The sequence below is a fragment of the Rhodamnia argentea genome, chromosome 10 (assembly GCF_020921035.1).
Source record: "Rhodamnia argentea isolate NSW1041297 chromosome 10, ASM2092103v1, whole genome shotgun sequence".
Classification (NCBI taxonomy): Eukaryota; Viridiplantae; Streptophyta; class Magnoliopsida; order Myrtales; family Myrtaceae; genus Rhodamnia; species Rhodamnia argentea.
The window spans coordinates 3235736-3252157 of NC_063159.1; the positions used below are offsets into that span (position 1 = coordinate 3235736).

The window sequence follows — 16422 nt, forward strand, 5'->3', positions numbered from 1 at the left end:
TTTCTTAGAAGTACTGTTGCTTTACATGGTTATAGGAAGTTGTGCGGGCCTTTGAGCTTCTTTTTTTGTTGACGTTAACGGGCTTATCTTCAATTCTAGTCTTCATTTCCAGCTTCCACGGCTGCACAACGTGTACAAAGAAATGGAAATCGTGACATCTTTTCAGAACATCCTTGACAATATTTTCATACCCCTCTTTGATGTCACAATTGATCCACACACACCCACAGCTACATGTTTTCCGTAAACAGGAACAGTAGATGTATGTGTTTCGCTGAATTTGGTATGGAAGTTACCTGAATTTCCTCGAGTTATCCTGGTACTCCTTTAGGCACTCACTGAACTTATCCCTTTCATGTTGTTGGTTTGGATTTGGTGGACGATGAAAGCAAGCCTGAAAGGTGCCCCACAACACATATGCCCACACCTGCTCAATGGCCTAGAGTATTCATTCCAGCATTTTCGTACTATGCTTACTATTGTTACGCAAATCTCTACACCTTGAACAAGGTGTGTATACCTTTTCCTTTTAAGAAAACATTCTTAGGGGAACTCTGGTTCTCTATTTTCCTTATGTGCTCATTTCTCTTACTTTGATGAGAGAAAATAATAGCAAAAACAACCGCAATTTTTTGCTAGAGCGTGATTCACAGGGTTAGTTGCAAAAAAAATAAGTGTGAAATGTTCATTAGGAGCTCATTAGGGACTTATCTGAAGAGATTTTGATGCATTTCTTCTAGATGGTCATCTAAAGCTTACCCTGCAAAATGATAGTTGGTTCATGAACTAAGAAGAAGATTTCAACATACTTTCCTCGTTTAAGACTTTGGAATATTATTTTCGGGCACTTGAACGAAACCTGTTTTTACCACAAGCTTTTAATAGTATGGCTGTGCACCACAGCGCCATTGGTGGTGACTCACTTATTATTTGTAGAATAACCCCTTTTTATTTTTTCAGTTGTTACGGACTTATGTCTCTTAGGAGTTCTTTCCACAGTGTACATTCAAATATTAGAGCTGGTAATATAAGCTTTGATAGCTATCTTGATGTCTTGTATTCTGTTATCCAAGAGATTATGAGGCGGTTCCGAAAGGCCCCCTGCGACCGGACAGCACGGGGGTCCAGCTCATTAGCTGCCGGAGGCATTTTATGTTCAGTTATAGAAGGATTTCTATGGGAAAATTAAATATTTTAGGCTATGTGGGCAATTTTGTAATTTGTGCCATGTAGGGTTTCGCTATGTATATTTAGGGCGAAACGGGTCTCTATTATATAGAGAGGGTGTGAGAAAGAGCGATTGTACACTTTTCTACGTTATTAGTGAAACAAATCTCATCTCCCCGTGGACGTAGGTAGGCGGAACATCTCCGCTGCCGAACCACGGAAATTCTTGTGTTGTGCGAATTTCCATTACTTTCTCGCATCGTTGATAGGATCGAATTTAGATATTCGACACTATCATCATTATCTAGACTCTGACTTTTCTGTGGTACTCTCTTCGTTGAGCTCTTGTTTCTTTAGATTTTTCCTCTTGAGTAGGCAAATTCTAAAGATTCTTTTTTGGTCGAAAATTTTTAAAGATTGAAAGTTTGTTGATTTTTGGTCTCAAGTGCTGACCAGCTACACCTTTTTTCCAGCTTCGGGAGTTGAAGGGAATGACAACTATAAGATTTCGTCCACATTCCGGGGAGGTACTCATGGAAGCTCCATTCTGACTCTTTCCTAACACATCTTCTACGTACCTTACTTATGCTATAATATTTACAGGCTGGTGACATTGATCACCTTGCTGCAACATTTCTCACTTCTCACAACATTGCACATGGGATCAATTTGAGAAAGTCTCCCGTACTCCAGTATCTGTATTATCTTGCACGAGTGAGTAGCATACAGTTGAATTCATCTGCCAATACTGTTTATTTATTGCCATCATCCGCCAATACTAAATTTGTGGGTGATTTTCACTGGTATTTCTTCAGATCGGTCTGGCCATGTCTCCTCTGAGCAACAGTTCTTTATTTCTAGACTATCACAGGAATCCTTTTCAACTATTTTTCCTGAGGGGTTTAAATGTGTCTCTTTCAACGGACAATCCACTTCACTAAAGAACCTTTGGCTGAAGAGTACGGCATATCTGCATCAGTGAGTTCTCTTGACCTTTTACATACCCTCTTTTTTATCTTCATGATCATGTGAAGATAATTGGGCTTGTGAGTGTTGAAATCATACTTTTTTTTTTTTTTTTTTTTTTGCAGGTTTGGAAATTGAGTTCATGTGATCTGTGTGAAATTGCTCGCAATTCTGTTCTGCAGTCAGGTTTCTCGCTTGCTTTAAGGTACGTGCAAATGCAGATTTGTCAATTTTAGTAATGTTAAACTAACTGGAAGCAGGTTTAGAGTAGTCTGTATTGATTCTGTCCTACAAAAATTGGAGGAGTGTCTCTATTACTTCTTTAATCACCAGGGTCATTCTTTTTAGGGGCATTTACGATTTCCAAGTTATTATCCGTTATATTCTCAGTTGACTAGGTGTTCTGCAGCATGGGATGTACGTTGTTTTTAATGATGGAAAATGTGACACATGATTGTAAGTTGCATCTGATTCAGATGGGTCAAATTTGATCTCAGCATGATGAGGTCATTCTTTATTTTAGTTGTTCACTATAACTTTTCTGTTCAATGACTAAGCCGAAGGTTAACTGGTCATGCTAATTCTGAATCCAGTCAGGAACCATGAACAACTACTTTTTTCTTATTTCTGATATCAAAAGAGCCGCATCGCCCTTAAATTTTGCTACATGCATCTATTTGGTACTTGATCAGAGTAGATTAAGATGGAAGTAAGTGGAAGTTCATGCGATTGATTACTTTGCAGATCTGGAGAGAGGAGATGCAGCAAGGTTATATAGGCGAGGCGATGACCCCCGAAGAACTTGACATTAAGTGATTGGAAGGGATATGATGTATGTCTTGCATGAATAACTGGCACAGGATCTGGTGCGTATAAGTGGTCGTATCATGATAGATTGTGATATCACGCGATTTGCTCATCCTTGTAATTATATTTCCTTTTATTTGCAGTAAATGAGCATTCCATTCCTCTACCATTAATAGCCTGATTTTCTGCAGAAGTTTTGCTTGCTTTAACGATAAACCAATAGAAATTAACCAAAATCTGCGGCTGGGCCTTGTTCATGAGGATATCGAGCGTCATGTGTTGCACGTGCCATCTCATATATAGTTTGGAGTCTGCCAATGGAAAGGATGGCCAACCTGGGAAAGATCACAGACTAGAGTTTCTGTCATTCTTGGGATAGGATTATTGCAATTTTCTATATTACACAGGCCAAATTTTGCCCCCTCAAGTTGTCATGTAAGATGCTGACATAAACGGCGAGATGCAAAACTGATGCTTGATGATTTTGGGCATAATTGCGGTCCTTCCCCCTCCCTCTCTCTCTCTCTCTCTCTCTCTCTCTCTCTCTCTCAATTTGTCATGGATGGGCATCTTCAAGTTGCTTGAAATTCTCCCATTTGCATTGTACTAGTAGTGAGTATCACCACAGAGGATCAAATTCTCCCATTTGATGTAGCTCTAATTTGAGGGTGAATCGGGATAAATCTTGTATGTCGATTTTTCTTTCTTGCTTTTAGCTTCGACTTCGTTGTGATTGTGCGTCCAATCCTAACAAATATGAGATCTTTCATTTTTCTTCTTGCTTTATGAAGTTTGGAGGATATGATTCTCGTATTCTGCTTTGTAGTTGGTATGATTCGTATGTACTGGTGTACTTCAAAGTTCAAAAGCTCTCGTCAAGAGTAACTTTTTTCATATAGTAGACTCGATATGCACAAGTAACTTTTTTTATCTCATCTGGGGTACCGGTCAAGCCAATCAAAGTTGGATGGAACTCTGCAACAGAGGTACCATGCCATGGAATTAAATTATTATGCTCTTCAACATAACTAGGTTAATAAAATTATCTGAAGGGAAAGAAATATTCCAGCGCTGATGCAATACCTTTGACGTATTCAAGGACCTGCTCGACAGTATCTCTCTCAGGATCAGCAGAAATAAAGACAGGTACAATGTCAAACCCTGCTCTTTCTTCTGCAGGCATCAAAGAAGAAACCTTGATGTATGAGGCCTGAAACTGATAGGAAGGACTAGCCCTTTTCAAGAGAGTAAAGATTTTGGAAGCAAAGTGGGAGCTAGTCAGTTAGCAAGTAAGAGAGCTCTTGGGGACCAGCCTCTGAGCTAGACTCGGGTATTTCCATCCATGTACAAGAGCAGGGTAAGGCACAGACCGAGACAGTGCTTTACCCCTAGATGTCTAGTCAACTGCTGCACTGATGGTCCTGCTTATGTGGTCAAATATGTATGTTCTAAGAAGTAATATTTGAATATCAATCTTACTGGTTTCAGAAGTATCATACCAAATCCCATCCATCGAATCACTTATTTTGAAAAGGACGAGACATCTAGGTCATACAAGTAAAGAGATCTGTTCATTGATAAAAAAAGAGGAAAAATCTGAACGGTTTACCGTGGGCATGATAACTGCTACATTAGAGGTGCGTCCCTTCCGTTTCTTCTCATACCAGTGAAAGGTCCTCTCAATGCTCTAATGCCACACCAGCGAGCAAGAATCAAATAAATCTAATGGATCCGTATCCATAAAAAATGTATCTATATGTTAATAGTATCCACACATATGTCACTGATGACACTGTTAAATGGTGTCTTAAGTAAACTCATCACCAAGCTGATGATGATTAGCAGTGTCTGCTGATGGCCTAATTCTCATGCCATTGCCTTTGACCCACCTGGGAACAATTCTTTTGGGAGGCTGCTACAATTAAGATTTTGAATAATGTTTTTTTATCACATGCATGTGGTTATGACTTTCTTTCAATTAGAAATTACTCTTAGGAAACACATTCCTGGCTTTAATACATGTACAGTCAGAAGAATATTTTGTGGTGCTCATGTCATGTATCTTTAGTCTGTTTTACATCTTATGGAGCATCACATGTTGACAACCAGTTTCCAATTCCTTTTGTAGGCACCTTCAGAAATACTTCCACAAGTTGCCTTATAAAGGACTATGAATAGGTTGAATCTTAGGTTTATAATGAGTTGTGCGCTCTCGTTCTTCTGCAACAAATTGAAAATTTCTCAAATAAGGTTTCAAAGTGGTATGCCCCTTGTGCTAAATCACTTAGGTTGTTATTTACAAGTTTACTGTAGTAACCAGACATTACATATGAAATATAAGATGTGGACATAATCACTCGGAGTACAGCTGGATGATGAACAGGAGTGACGGACATAATGACAATAAAAAGGAGTGCCAAGATTCGAATCCTTGACCCTAAGCTTTGACACCATTTGAATTAGCAGTTCTGGTAAAAGCTTAAGCTGTCAGGAAAGCTGTAGACAATATTAATAGATTGATATTGTTGTGCAACTTTGTGTTAGATCTCTACGAGTTTGGAGCATATTCAAAGAGTACAGTTGAGCATATTCAAAGAGCACATGTGTTTTGAACTTCCTTTCATTCATAGAATTTTCATAATAATATGGTTTATGCTCAGACAGTGATTTAGTTCCTTTGTTTTCTTTGCAGAAGTTTTAGAAATTTCATTTCCAGATGATTATCATCCGACTGTTGCAGTTCTCCACCAACCATGTCTATCCGGGGATAGGTAAGATCAATGAATTTTAGTCATCTACATCTCTCTTCATTTATTATATCACTTATGAATAACGTGCTGCTATCCCAACAGGACAGACCATATTTTTCTCAAGCCATATTTGTTGGATTTCCAATTAGTATGCAGTAGAATATCTTTTCCACAAAACTCTACCTACAGCTCATTCAAGAGCTTCAAATATACTAATTTACTTGATCCTATATTGTATTACATATTCTCATTCTTCCTCCTATGTCCTTTGACGTGAGTCACAGGTTACTTTTGGCAGTCATGTCCACAAACCAAAAGAATCTAAGTTCTTATTTGTCCTTGTGTGAATTTTCATGTCCTGATGTTTGCATGGTCAAGACCTCATCATTTTAGCTTTATTGAGTCATTATGTGATGGATTTTGACAGACGAAATACACCACAAAACATTTGCCTCGATGGCAACTGACGATGTTATCACAATTTGTATGTTTGGTTTGTCCTATTTCTCACCAGCTATGATTATCATATTACTTAGATGAGCGTTACTCAGGTGATTAATCAATGCAGCTGCTTTTATGAACCCTTTAAATCTTGTCACCTTTGATTATGCTCTTACAATTTCAGGTACTGCTTGCTTCAGGTTTTAAATCTTGAATGGTCATCGGGGGCAGAAACTCTGAGATGTATTGGGCGTGTTGATCTCGCCTTAGCTGGCTCTTTTGCGGATATGATTTTGTTACCAAGTGTTGGAGCAGGGGGTAATCTTAGTGCTGATCTTCTTTTATTGACCTGTCCTGGGCAACTGCATTTTTTCGATGACTCCTACCTTTCTAACTTGATGTCTCAACATGAGAGAAAACCATCTGTTTCTGGTTTAGAGTTTCCTACAGTAATACCAGCAAGAAATCCATTGCTGACTTCGGCAAGGCTTTATAAGTTACCAGAATGCTCGTCAAAGGACCTCTCAAAGGTTGCATTCCTGCATGTCTCGTACCCTAGCTCACTTAATTGCACAACTAAATGTTCTTCGACACTATTATATGTCCATGCTCAATTTATGCAGATAAGTACAGTGGCCAAACCAGTAATTTCCGTACATGGTAAATCAGATTGGCCCTTGACTGGAGGTGTGCCCTGTCAATTATCAAATACTGAAGAGAGTGTAGTTGGCAAAGTCTATATAGCTGGATATCAAGACAGATCTGTGAGGATGTGGGATGCGACCCACCCTGTCTTGTCTTTTATTTTTACATTGGAAGGACAGGTTAATTTCCTATTCTTATCTTCCATAATCTTACTCTAAAGTTACTGCAAATACGCATCTTTCAAATTTAAGCTTTGAATTGCCAGGTGCAAGGTATTCAAGTCGCTGGTTTAACTGCATCAGTTTCATCTTTAGACTTGTGTGTTTTCACACTGAATTTGGCTGTTGGCAACGAAAGTGGCTTCGTCAGAAGAACATCTTTTCCTGAAAATTCTTCTGTTCTTCTGTATTAGATTTTTTTGAATGCATAAAGCTTCACCCCATTTTTTGCTTGTGCAGGTGCTCATATATAATCTCAAGAGCAGGACAACTGACAAAAACTTTCACTTCATAACAGACTCTAGACACAAAGGTGATTTCGAAATCGAGATTTATTACAAACACCATTAGTGAGAAAAACAGTTTCCATTTACAAACAACACATGCACAGTGGTTATCTTCGGAGTGATATGTAACTAGCAGAAATTCAAATGAAAACATGGACAATGCTTAGTTCCAAAAATGGAAGTCTGCTTTATTTACTTGCAGGATACACGATGTTTATCCTTTGGATGTCAGCCATTGTTTAATGATGACCCTTAAAATCTTGCTTGACACTGCGATGATATAATTTATCCTGGGAAGAATGGGTGCAAATTGATTTTCCTTGGATAGAGAATCGAAAATGTGAGCCATAGCTTGCGGGAGTAGGTGTAGGAATTCGAACCTGAGTTTCTAGAGTGACGCTGCGATCCCAATATGCTCTTTCATGTAGATTTATCTTCAAGATACTGATGCTGCTTGCAGGAAATTGGTAGGATTTGACATGACCTTCTAAATCAGTGCAACCATTTGCACTGATTTAGACTAGTGTTGCATTGCGATTGGAAATGCGTAAATAGCAACCTCTTCGAGATCAGACAAAAAGGGCTTGTTGAGACATGACCTTCTAAATCAGTGCAACCATTTGCACTGATTTAGGCTAGTGTTGCATTGCGATTGGAATGCGTAAGTAGCAACCTCTTCGAGATCAGACAAAAAGGGCTTGTCTGCAACCTAGGTGGAATTTCTTGTTTCAGTAATGGCTTGTATTGCTTGGCAGTATGATAGGCATAGTCGTTCAAATGAGCTGAAGATAAATTGTTGTAGTCAGATGACTTTATATTGGCTAGTGAATTGACTGGATTTTTCTGGGCTACTTTACATTCTGAGAATGTCTTTTTATGGCATTTTTCCTGCTAGAGTTCCTTGTATCTGCTGGACCATTTCCTTGTGTGATAATGTAGGATTTTCTGGACCTCTTTTTTCTAACATACTGTTCAAACTTGCCAGTGCACCCTTTGCTTTTAGAAGAGGCATGCCAATGCAAAGCTATTTTTTCTCTTTTCAACTCTCCTGTTCAAGTATTACAGTTTGTGAATCATGCAAGCAAACTCACTGTCGGATTTCAGTCTGGCCAAGGGGGGATCATACTGATTGGTTGTTCAAGTATACTCTTCCTTTTTTGCTTGATTTTCTTTCTTGAGAAAGCTGATTTATGTTTCTATTTCAGGTTGCAGTGCTTGACATGGGTCCACTATCAGTTTTGTTTTGCTCAGACTGTTCATGTGGTTCTCTGTCACCTGTTATTTCCATTTATTGGAGATCATGCGGTAACATTGATAGTACACTGAAAAGCCAAAAGATTGCGGAAGTGAATATGTCGGCCAATCCTAGAGATGAGAGTGCATTTGTATTGACCAAGGATGCAAAGATTCTTATTATAGATGGTGGTATGGGAAACCGAATCAGTTCTTGTCCCCTGCTCTTGAAAAAGAAATCTACTCCAATTGCCATGTATGCTATAGGCAAGTGAAAATTTTTGGTTAGCGAGATGCAAAAAACATTTAGTTCAATATGATGTGCTGAAGACAGAATTTTAGTTTTCTTCAGATGACAACATTCCAGTCTGTAACCACCTACCTGGGTGGTGCCGCTGGTTCGCGCACTCTTCCTCTTGCAAAAGGTCGAGTGTTCGAATCCCAGGGCGTTGCAAGGTGACTTAACCGGTGGCACGTGTGTGGTGGCTAGCATGTGTTGCCCCCAGGGTTTACCCCCGGCTGCCGGCCGTGCGGGGGTTCCCTGGGTCACCAAAAAAAAAAAAAAAACATTCCAGTTTGTACCCACCCGCTGGTGGCCGCGCTGGTTTGCGCTTAGTTCTTTTCACGAGAGGTCCTAGGTTCAAAACTTCGTGGTGCCAATGTCTTACTTGGGCACTGTGGTGGTGGGGTCTTGCAGTTGCCCCCCAGGACTAGTCGTGTTTCACAGCTGGTTTGAGCGCAAGCTCGCCGGCTGCGCGGACACCTCGGTTATAAAAAAAAAAAAAACATTCCAGTCTGTTCAGAGCAGTCAGCTAAGGGTACTTCGTCCAGGAAAGATGCTACTACTGAAGGCAAAGTTGCAAAAGATTTACATGAGGCTGCACACCTTAAATCTGCAAAAGATGCGTGTTCAGCAGGGAGATTGCTGGATTCATTTTTACTGCTGCGCTATGAAGATTCCTTGCGCCTCTACCCACAAAATCTGTGATTCAGGTCTCTTTCTATTTCTTTACTCCAGTCATTTGTCATTCTTATGTTTTCAAGCCATCTAATTGTTTAACTCACATAGGGAAATCATAAAGCTAGTCGTAAAGTGAAACGTGCAAAGCCTTGCTGTTGGACTTCAACTTTAAGGAAAGATGGGAAAGTTAGTGGGCTGGTCGTTCTGTACCAGACGGGATAAAATCAGGTAATTGTGAACTTCGGTCTTACAATCATATTCCAGAACTGGACAAAACAACCTAATTTTCCCTTGGTTCTGGCTTTGTGGCTTGGTTTTTCTTTCTGGGATATGTTCTCTCTTCACTCAGCGATAGATCACTCCTCACTATTCTGATTGTCAATTTGACAGATCTTTGCCTGATTTAGCTTTGGTGAAAGCAAGCTCTTTATTGGCAATTCTAAGGTGGAATTTCCAGGCAAACATGGACAAGATGATGGCTTCTGATGGTTAGTGGATTGCCCTGGTATTGCATAAATGATAGACGAGGAACCTAATCACTAGGAAGAAGTTCTAGGATGTACTCATCTATCAATTGGTTTCCCGTCATATTCAATGGAAGGAGTGAAAACTGGTGCAACGGTATCTGTTCCATCATGATTTTCCAGCTAGGATGTATGATAGACATCATTCAAGTTGATCTTCTTTAAAAGCATATTTCGTCAACTTTCGTTTGCCATCTGCATGTGGTGGTTTGTTTGAGGATTCACTCGTTGTTATCATCTGCCATAGGCAAATGGGTGTGAATTGGCTCTCATCTCTCTTGAAGATGGTGAAGATGATCTCGGGTATTCTATGCTTCTATTAAATCCAGTTTGTATACCACAAATTTTAGTAATTAGATTTTTTATTTTATTGTTGTAAAAGTTTGAATTTATCAAATATTATTATGTCAATTTGTAGGGCCTTGGGAGCTCTGCCTTGTCTCCATGATCAGGTTCTTGCAGCTGCTGCAGATGCTGCACTCACTTTCTCTAGTCAGAAGAAAAAACAGGTTATGCTATTTTCTTTTCTTTGTCATCCTAGTCAACAATCTCCAGGACTTGTATGTTTACATAATTCTTTTAAATCCAGGCTTCTGCACCAGGAATCCTGAGGGGCATTGTCAAAGGAATTAAAATGCGAGAAGCAGCAAACAATGGGAAACATGCTGCGACTTCAAAATCTGGTGTTACTCATTTAGGGGATGTATTCTCAAAATCTCCATTTGCAGACCAGTTACCAACACTTGGAAATAATCAGGACATTGTGGATGCATCTTCTAGCACAAATGATCAGGAAGTGGAGCTTAGCATAGGTTAGCCTCATCTCTGCAACCGCATCCTGGTTCTTTCTTTCACCTTTGGCTATCTACTAAGTTCTGGGTTCTTGTTTGCACAGATGACATTGACATTGATGATCTTGCACCAACTACGTCTAATTCAGTCTGTAAACCCCAAAATAGAGACAACAGTAATTTTCCATTTCACTACATGAATTACATTACGACATATTTGAGTCTTATGACGTGATAGATTAGATCACCATTTTCTTCTGTAAAAGGAACCGAAAGGGAGAAGTTATTCGAAGGCGCAGCAGATGTCACGGAACCTAGACTCGGACACCTGAAGAAATAATTGCTAAATATCGGAAAAGGGTAAGCAAAATGAATGCCAGACTCTCTCTCTCTTCCATGCACACGCATTGTTTACAGTTGTCTTAGTGAACTGGTGATAAACTTTATGGCAAATGATTTCAGGATCCCGCAGCAGTGGCTGAACAAGCAAGAAACAAGCTTCTTGAAAGGCAGGCAAAACTGGAGGTAGTGCAACCTTATGAGTTTCCATAGATGTCACCGGATTCGCAAAGACACTAGTCATTTATATATGGGTGAAAGTTATAGTAAAATAAATTTACTTGATTTAAGATGAAAACATAACATCAAGTTGAACATGATTAAGGTGACTGCGGGAGTCTTTTATCAAATACACAAAGGCACGCAAGGAAGCTTGCTCCAGAAGTCTGGAAACTGCTTGTCGTGCTCTTTATCAAGACAAGCGCTCAGCGCATTTATTGCCTACTAGTAATCTGCATGTTCATCGCCAGTGTTGTTGCCAGAGATGAAATATATATCTTGATAATATGTAAATGATTGCTCACAAAGCGAGCATAACTCAAATTCTAAATGAAATGGTGCAGGCTTGGCTAGTGTTAAATATAGCATTATTCGTTGCTTTAGTGTTGGATGTGCATCCATAATGGTATGTTTCTTGTGGCTGTTTGATTAATTTCCTTGATGCATATTGCTTGGGTTGGTGAACCTTTTTTGTCTTCTGACGAGATTAGTTTGGTGTTTGTTTTGGTTCTATCAGAGAATCAGCCAGAGGACTGCAGAACTGCAGAGCGGAGCAGAAGATTTTGCTCCACTAGCCAATGAGTTTGTCAAGGTGATGGAAAGTCGAAAATGGCGGCACATATTAGCCAAACACATTATTACTTCACTATGCACCAATCCCACTGGCGCCTATCTTATTTAAATACATGGGTGGCCACTAATTGATGTCCAAAATGAGTGCCCAAACGGCTTCTGCTGTGAAAGTGGAGCTTGCCATCCAACAGGTGCCAAAGGGTAGATGCTGCTGTTCCTCCTGAATTTGCGAATCTTCTTTCCTGTAAAGCAATCAATAGTCGTGGGCTGTGCTTTCTCCTTGGTACGATAGTTGATAAAATAACGTCATTGCCCTGATTTTTCACTACTAGATAGGTGAATATGAATTATGTTATGCAAGAAAATGTTGGTCAGTGAACGTCTTGCCGATAACAAATCGACCTTCATTGGCATAATCATTCAAGCAACACTTGCTGGAGCGTGGATGATCTTTTCGCTTCCAGGCTGAAGCACTAGAAAATCTTTGGGCTTTGTCTTGTCTGATGGATTAGCGAACAGAGGATATTCACTTTTGCAAATCAAGGTCCGTCGTGCAGAGTCCTGGCCGTCAAATGATGACCCATTTAACACCAGAAAAATTGTTGGAAACATAGACAGTGCTTTGAGATCTTATGTATATTGAATATAGGGACGGCAAAATGAGTCTAGAACACTTGTTTAATCTGTATACAATGATGCAGGTCATAAATGGTTTGCTTTAAGTTTTAAAATAAGCTTAAGTGTGTCATAAAAAGGATTACCTAAACAAGCTTAAATAAACAAATCATTTTTTTAATTTTCTGATTTTTTTATAATTTTTTTAAAGGAACCAAAAAAAGAAATCAATTTTTTTTTTGTGCTTTAGCAATAATTTTTTTTTTAGCAATTTATATGAGAAATAAGTTTTCATGGACTTGATTAAATATGAAAATATTTAAGCAATATGTGTTAGGTCAGATATAGATCGCTTAGTTAAAGTTGCATGAAAATAGGTTAAAATGGATTAAACGGATCAATTTGATTCGATGCATCTTCGATCCAATCTAATCCACACGTTTGACTGATCTAATTGAATATTTCTTTTAAATCTTACAATGTAATAATACATGAAATATTTCTTTTGATGGAGTCAAATAGGATGAGTGAGTTCCATATGCTAACAAAATAAAGCTAAGCTACAACTAGTACTGAAAAATCTGACAACCTAATCAAAGTCATAGTTTCTAACCACTTTTCAATTTTTCTATTTTTTTCCAATTTTTTAATTAGTTTTTAAAAAAATGTTCTTCTTTTTTCCCCCATGCACCTGATTAGAGTTTGCACATCCAATTTTCGAAATTTTTTTTTTAATTTTAGATTTTTCATACCTTAGATTTTTTTTAAATTTTATTCGTGGGTAATGGGGACTCGGGCTGGGCCGTTAGGCCTGGTCCGAATTAAAGCAAATTAAGCCCAAGTCAAGTGTGCTCTTGTTGGGCCCACATTCTGTAAAGTCTACACTAAACCCCAATCTCCTTTTCCCTCTGATTATATTCAGCCCATTTTCATTGGACCAACATGAAACCTGAATCTACCCGCACCCATTCAAATTTTCTTCTCTGATTCTCTTCTCTTATTTCTTTTTTACTCTCTCTTCTTCTTCTTTTTTTGTCAGCTCAGTCCATCGTCTTCCCCAAGCCCAGAAATTCCCCAGTAGGGTAGTGCGGTTTAGGGGTTACGAGCCCGAGTCGTAGATCAATAAATAATTACCTTTGCCTGTCCTTGAAGACCAAATCAATGAATTGCATGAGATGTGACGCGTATGGCAACATCACCTCAGACTTCGAATCCTTGAGGCCCTGGAGAATTCCAGAATAAGCTTCGAAAATGCTACACTTGAGCTGATAACCGTATTCCAGCAACTCTTCATCATCCATTTCCATCTGGGCACAAATTTCCGCAGCTCCTTGCATCATTGGCAGTGGCAGTGCATGGCAGACATATTTCTCAAAGCGACGTCCTATTACAAGAGCAATATCGCCGAAGCAAGAGAGAATGGGAGGCTTGAGAGACCGGTGCAGTACTTCACTCCGGAGATCATTGAGAAGGAGCTCCATAATCCCATCACAAAATGGAAGCACCTTGTCATTCAAGGCACGGCAAATATCACCAGTAACACCCACGGTAATTGCACAGACCTGATATTCCTCAAAGTTCTGCAATCCCATCTCCAAATGCTTGCATAACTCCTGCATATATTTCAGAAAGTCTGCACCTGTAGCATAAGCAAGCGCACGAATAGCAAGCATAGCTTCTTCACGCACTGTTGTGCTGTGGCAGGCAAAAACCCGAAGGAATAGCAACATAATCTGATCGTCATACTGCAGTTTTGTTTCATCAGTGCTACTCAGTTTCTGAATAATGATTTGAAGAACACCGCGGAGAGAAGCCTGCAGATCACTTTGCTTTACCCCATCGTCTAATGACGTGGTTTGGAGATCACATGTCTGTGCCAACTTATTCATGATGGCAGGAAGGAGCTGCGCTATAATTTGAGATGCTTCGGCAATATTGGCGCACCTAACTACCTCATTGACTGTTTCATATGCAGATGACAAGAGCTTGGAGTCACCACTACCCGCGCGATCAGCAGTTGCAACAAGACGGGTCATGATGTCCGTAAGGTACGGCGAGAGAAGTGAAGCACTTGCTCCAGCATCTTCAAACCCCTGGGCAAGGTAATAAATTGCCCCACAAACCTTCTGTGCAACATCGGGCACATCCTATATGCTATCCAAAAATTCTTCAACAACCCTTGGGAGGTTTCCAGGAGAGAGTACTGAAAATCCATTGGCTGGACTAGGCAAAAACCCAAAAATGCGTGAGAGTGTCCACACCGTTGTATTGCGGACATGATTGTTCTCATCCTTCATCAGATTAAGGAGAAAATCGAAATAGGCATTAACCAAAGGAGAGATCTTCTCAAATGTTGGCCCATCAAGGATTGAACCAAGACCATACGTGGCAGCTTTGCGACTTTGCCAATCCGGCTTCCTTATATCATCCTCCACAAAAGGGATCGCAAGAGGAACAATAGGATCTCCTACAGTTCAAGAAACAAGACCTAGACATAGTTCCGCCAGCCATAGATATATTCCAAACGCTATCATCCTGATCCTGATCTTCTTCCTGCTTTAGCAAAGTCTCCAGCAGCATGGGAACTAAAGCAGGCAGAGCTTTCTCATTGAAACGTGAATGAGGAGACCCAGAATCCGCACTTTGAGAACTCTCAAATTCTTGAAGCTCTATTTCTTCATCGCAAATAGAACTCCAAAACTTGACAGCTTGAAGCGCAACTTCCTCAACATCTCCTTTCACAGCGTTTGATGTGAGTTCAAATAAAGTCTGCATATAAGGTTCGAGCACCTCGTAGTATGTCAAGGCGACAGAAACAAGACATTCAAAAGCTGCCTTCCTAATTTCCACCTCCTTAGACAGAGCAGTTTCACATGCCACCTATGTAGTTCCGTTCCATCTCATTTTCAAAGTTAGACTGAGCGAAGCCTAAAGCATTATACAATGCCCTTGTTGCAGCAAGGCAAACTTCAGGACTGTGCTCAGCAAGGTTCATACCTTGAACAACAGCAGTGAGAACAGTGTTCACTTCATCTTGCACCAGATCTTCATCAGATATCTCTTCACAAACATATCCAAGAGTCTCTAACATTGCCTGCTTAATTAAGTGACGAAGGCTGATCGCGCTGAGTCATGTTGTTAAGCAATGTTGCTATTAACTCTGGCCACCGCTTTTCCAGTTTCTCAATAGAGGTAATTTTAGCAATTACTTGGGAAGAAGTGTGCCATGCCTCTTGTGCAGATGAAACAAGAGTCCTTAAAAGCAATTATTTTATCTGAGATTTAATTGCGACCTCAATCCCCACCCATTGCTGGACAAGAATGCTCTTCCTGGTAGCATCCTTGGCATCCAAAGAGTTCTTAAGAATGATACCAGCCAACCGACGGGACTCAGTAGGCTTCTCATTGTTTGACAGCTCAAACGACAATGATAGAAGAAAAACAGGCAAGTTCTGCTCTTGGAACTGCCTAAGACTGGTCTCTGCCTCAGTTCTAACTCTCGCATCAGCTGATTGAGCAGATAACAAAATTTGAGTAATTTCCATGGCCATAACTAAAGCCACAAACCTTTGTCGGCTCTCACCAGATACTAAATAGAAGTGAAAAGGAGTGCATAAATTGAACTTGCTATAGGTTCAAATAGACACGTGACACAGGCCGAGGTTTTTGTGCCCCAACCGGTCATACAGATGGCCAAGAGATGCCCCAAGACTTGTTGTGTCTTGATCTCCTAGAGTTTGTCTAAGGTTTTCTACTAGGGTTTCTAGAAGATTTCCAGGGATGGGTGAGTCAATAATTGTACGTTGTTCTGAATCTTCGTACTTAATATTGGTAATTGGGAAAATGGGAAATGCGATCTAGACCGTTAGATGAGAGTTAGATCTAT

General features: G+C 39.9%; 2 protein-coding genes, 2 long non-coding RNA genes and 1 pseudogene across 4 annotated transcripts; 4 read left to right on the forward strand and 1 right to left on the reverse strand.

The window, feature by feature from the left end:
• The first annotated feature begins 377 nt into the window (after positions 1–377).
• LOC115741997 (AMP deaminase-like) lies at positions 378–2108 on the forward strand. The gene is made up of 4 exons (XM_030676061.2): positions 378–510; positions 1641–1694; positions 1771–1881; positions 1983–2108. Exons 1-4 carry the CDS (start codon positions 418–420, stop codon positions 2106–2108), a joined length of 384 nt encoding a protein of 127 aa, XP_030531921.1. The 5' UTR covers positions 378–417.
• Positions 2109–2843: 735 nt separating this feature from the next.
• On the forward strand, positions 2844–3434 carry LOC125312680. The gene is made up of 2 exons (XR_007196768.1): positions 2844–2999; positions 3132–3434. It is a non-coding gene; the product is annotated as an uncharacterized LOC125312680 (long non-coding RNA).
• Positions 3435–5137: 1703 nt separating this feature from the next.
• LOC115741996 lies at positions 5138–8789 on the forward strand. The gene is made up of 8 exons (XM_030676060.2): positions 5138–5201; positions 5633–5711; positions 6316–6661; positions 6755–6955; positions 7042–7140; positions 7235–7307; positions 8267–8394; positions 8487–8789. The coding sequence occupies exons 1-8, from the start codon at positions 5138–5140 to the stop codon at positions 8787–8789; spliced, it is 1293 nt and encodes a 430-aa protein (XP_030531920.2).
• Positions 8790–9936: 1147 nt separating this feature from the next.
• On the forward strand, positions 9937–12391 carry LOC115742040. The gene is made up of 8 exons (XR_004015519.2): positions 9937–9980; positions 10247–10302; positions 10418–10508; positions 10589–10811; positions 10895–10966; positions 11057–11150; positions 11253–11315; positions 11866–12391. It is a non-coding gene; the product is annotated as an uncharacterized LOC115742040 (long non-coding RNA).
• Positions 12392–13666: 1275 nt separating this feature from the next.
• On the reverse strand, positions 13667–16087 carry LOC115741995 (annotated as a pseudogene).
• Positions 16088–16422: the final 335 nt, after the last annotated feature.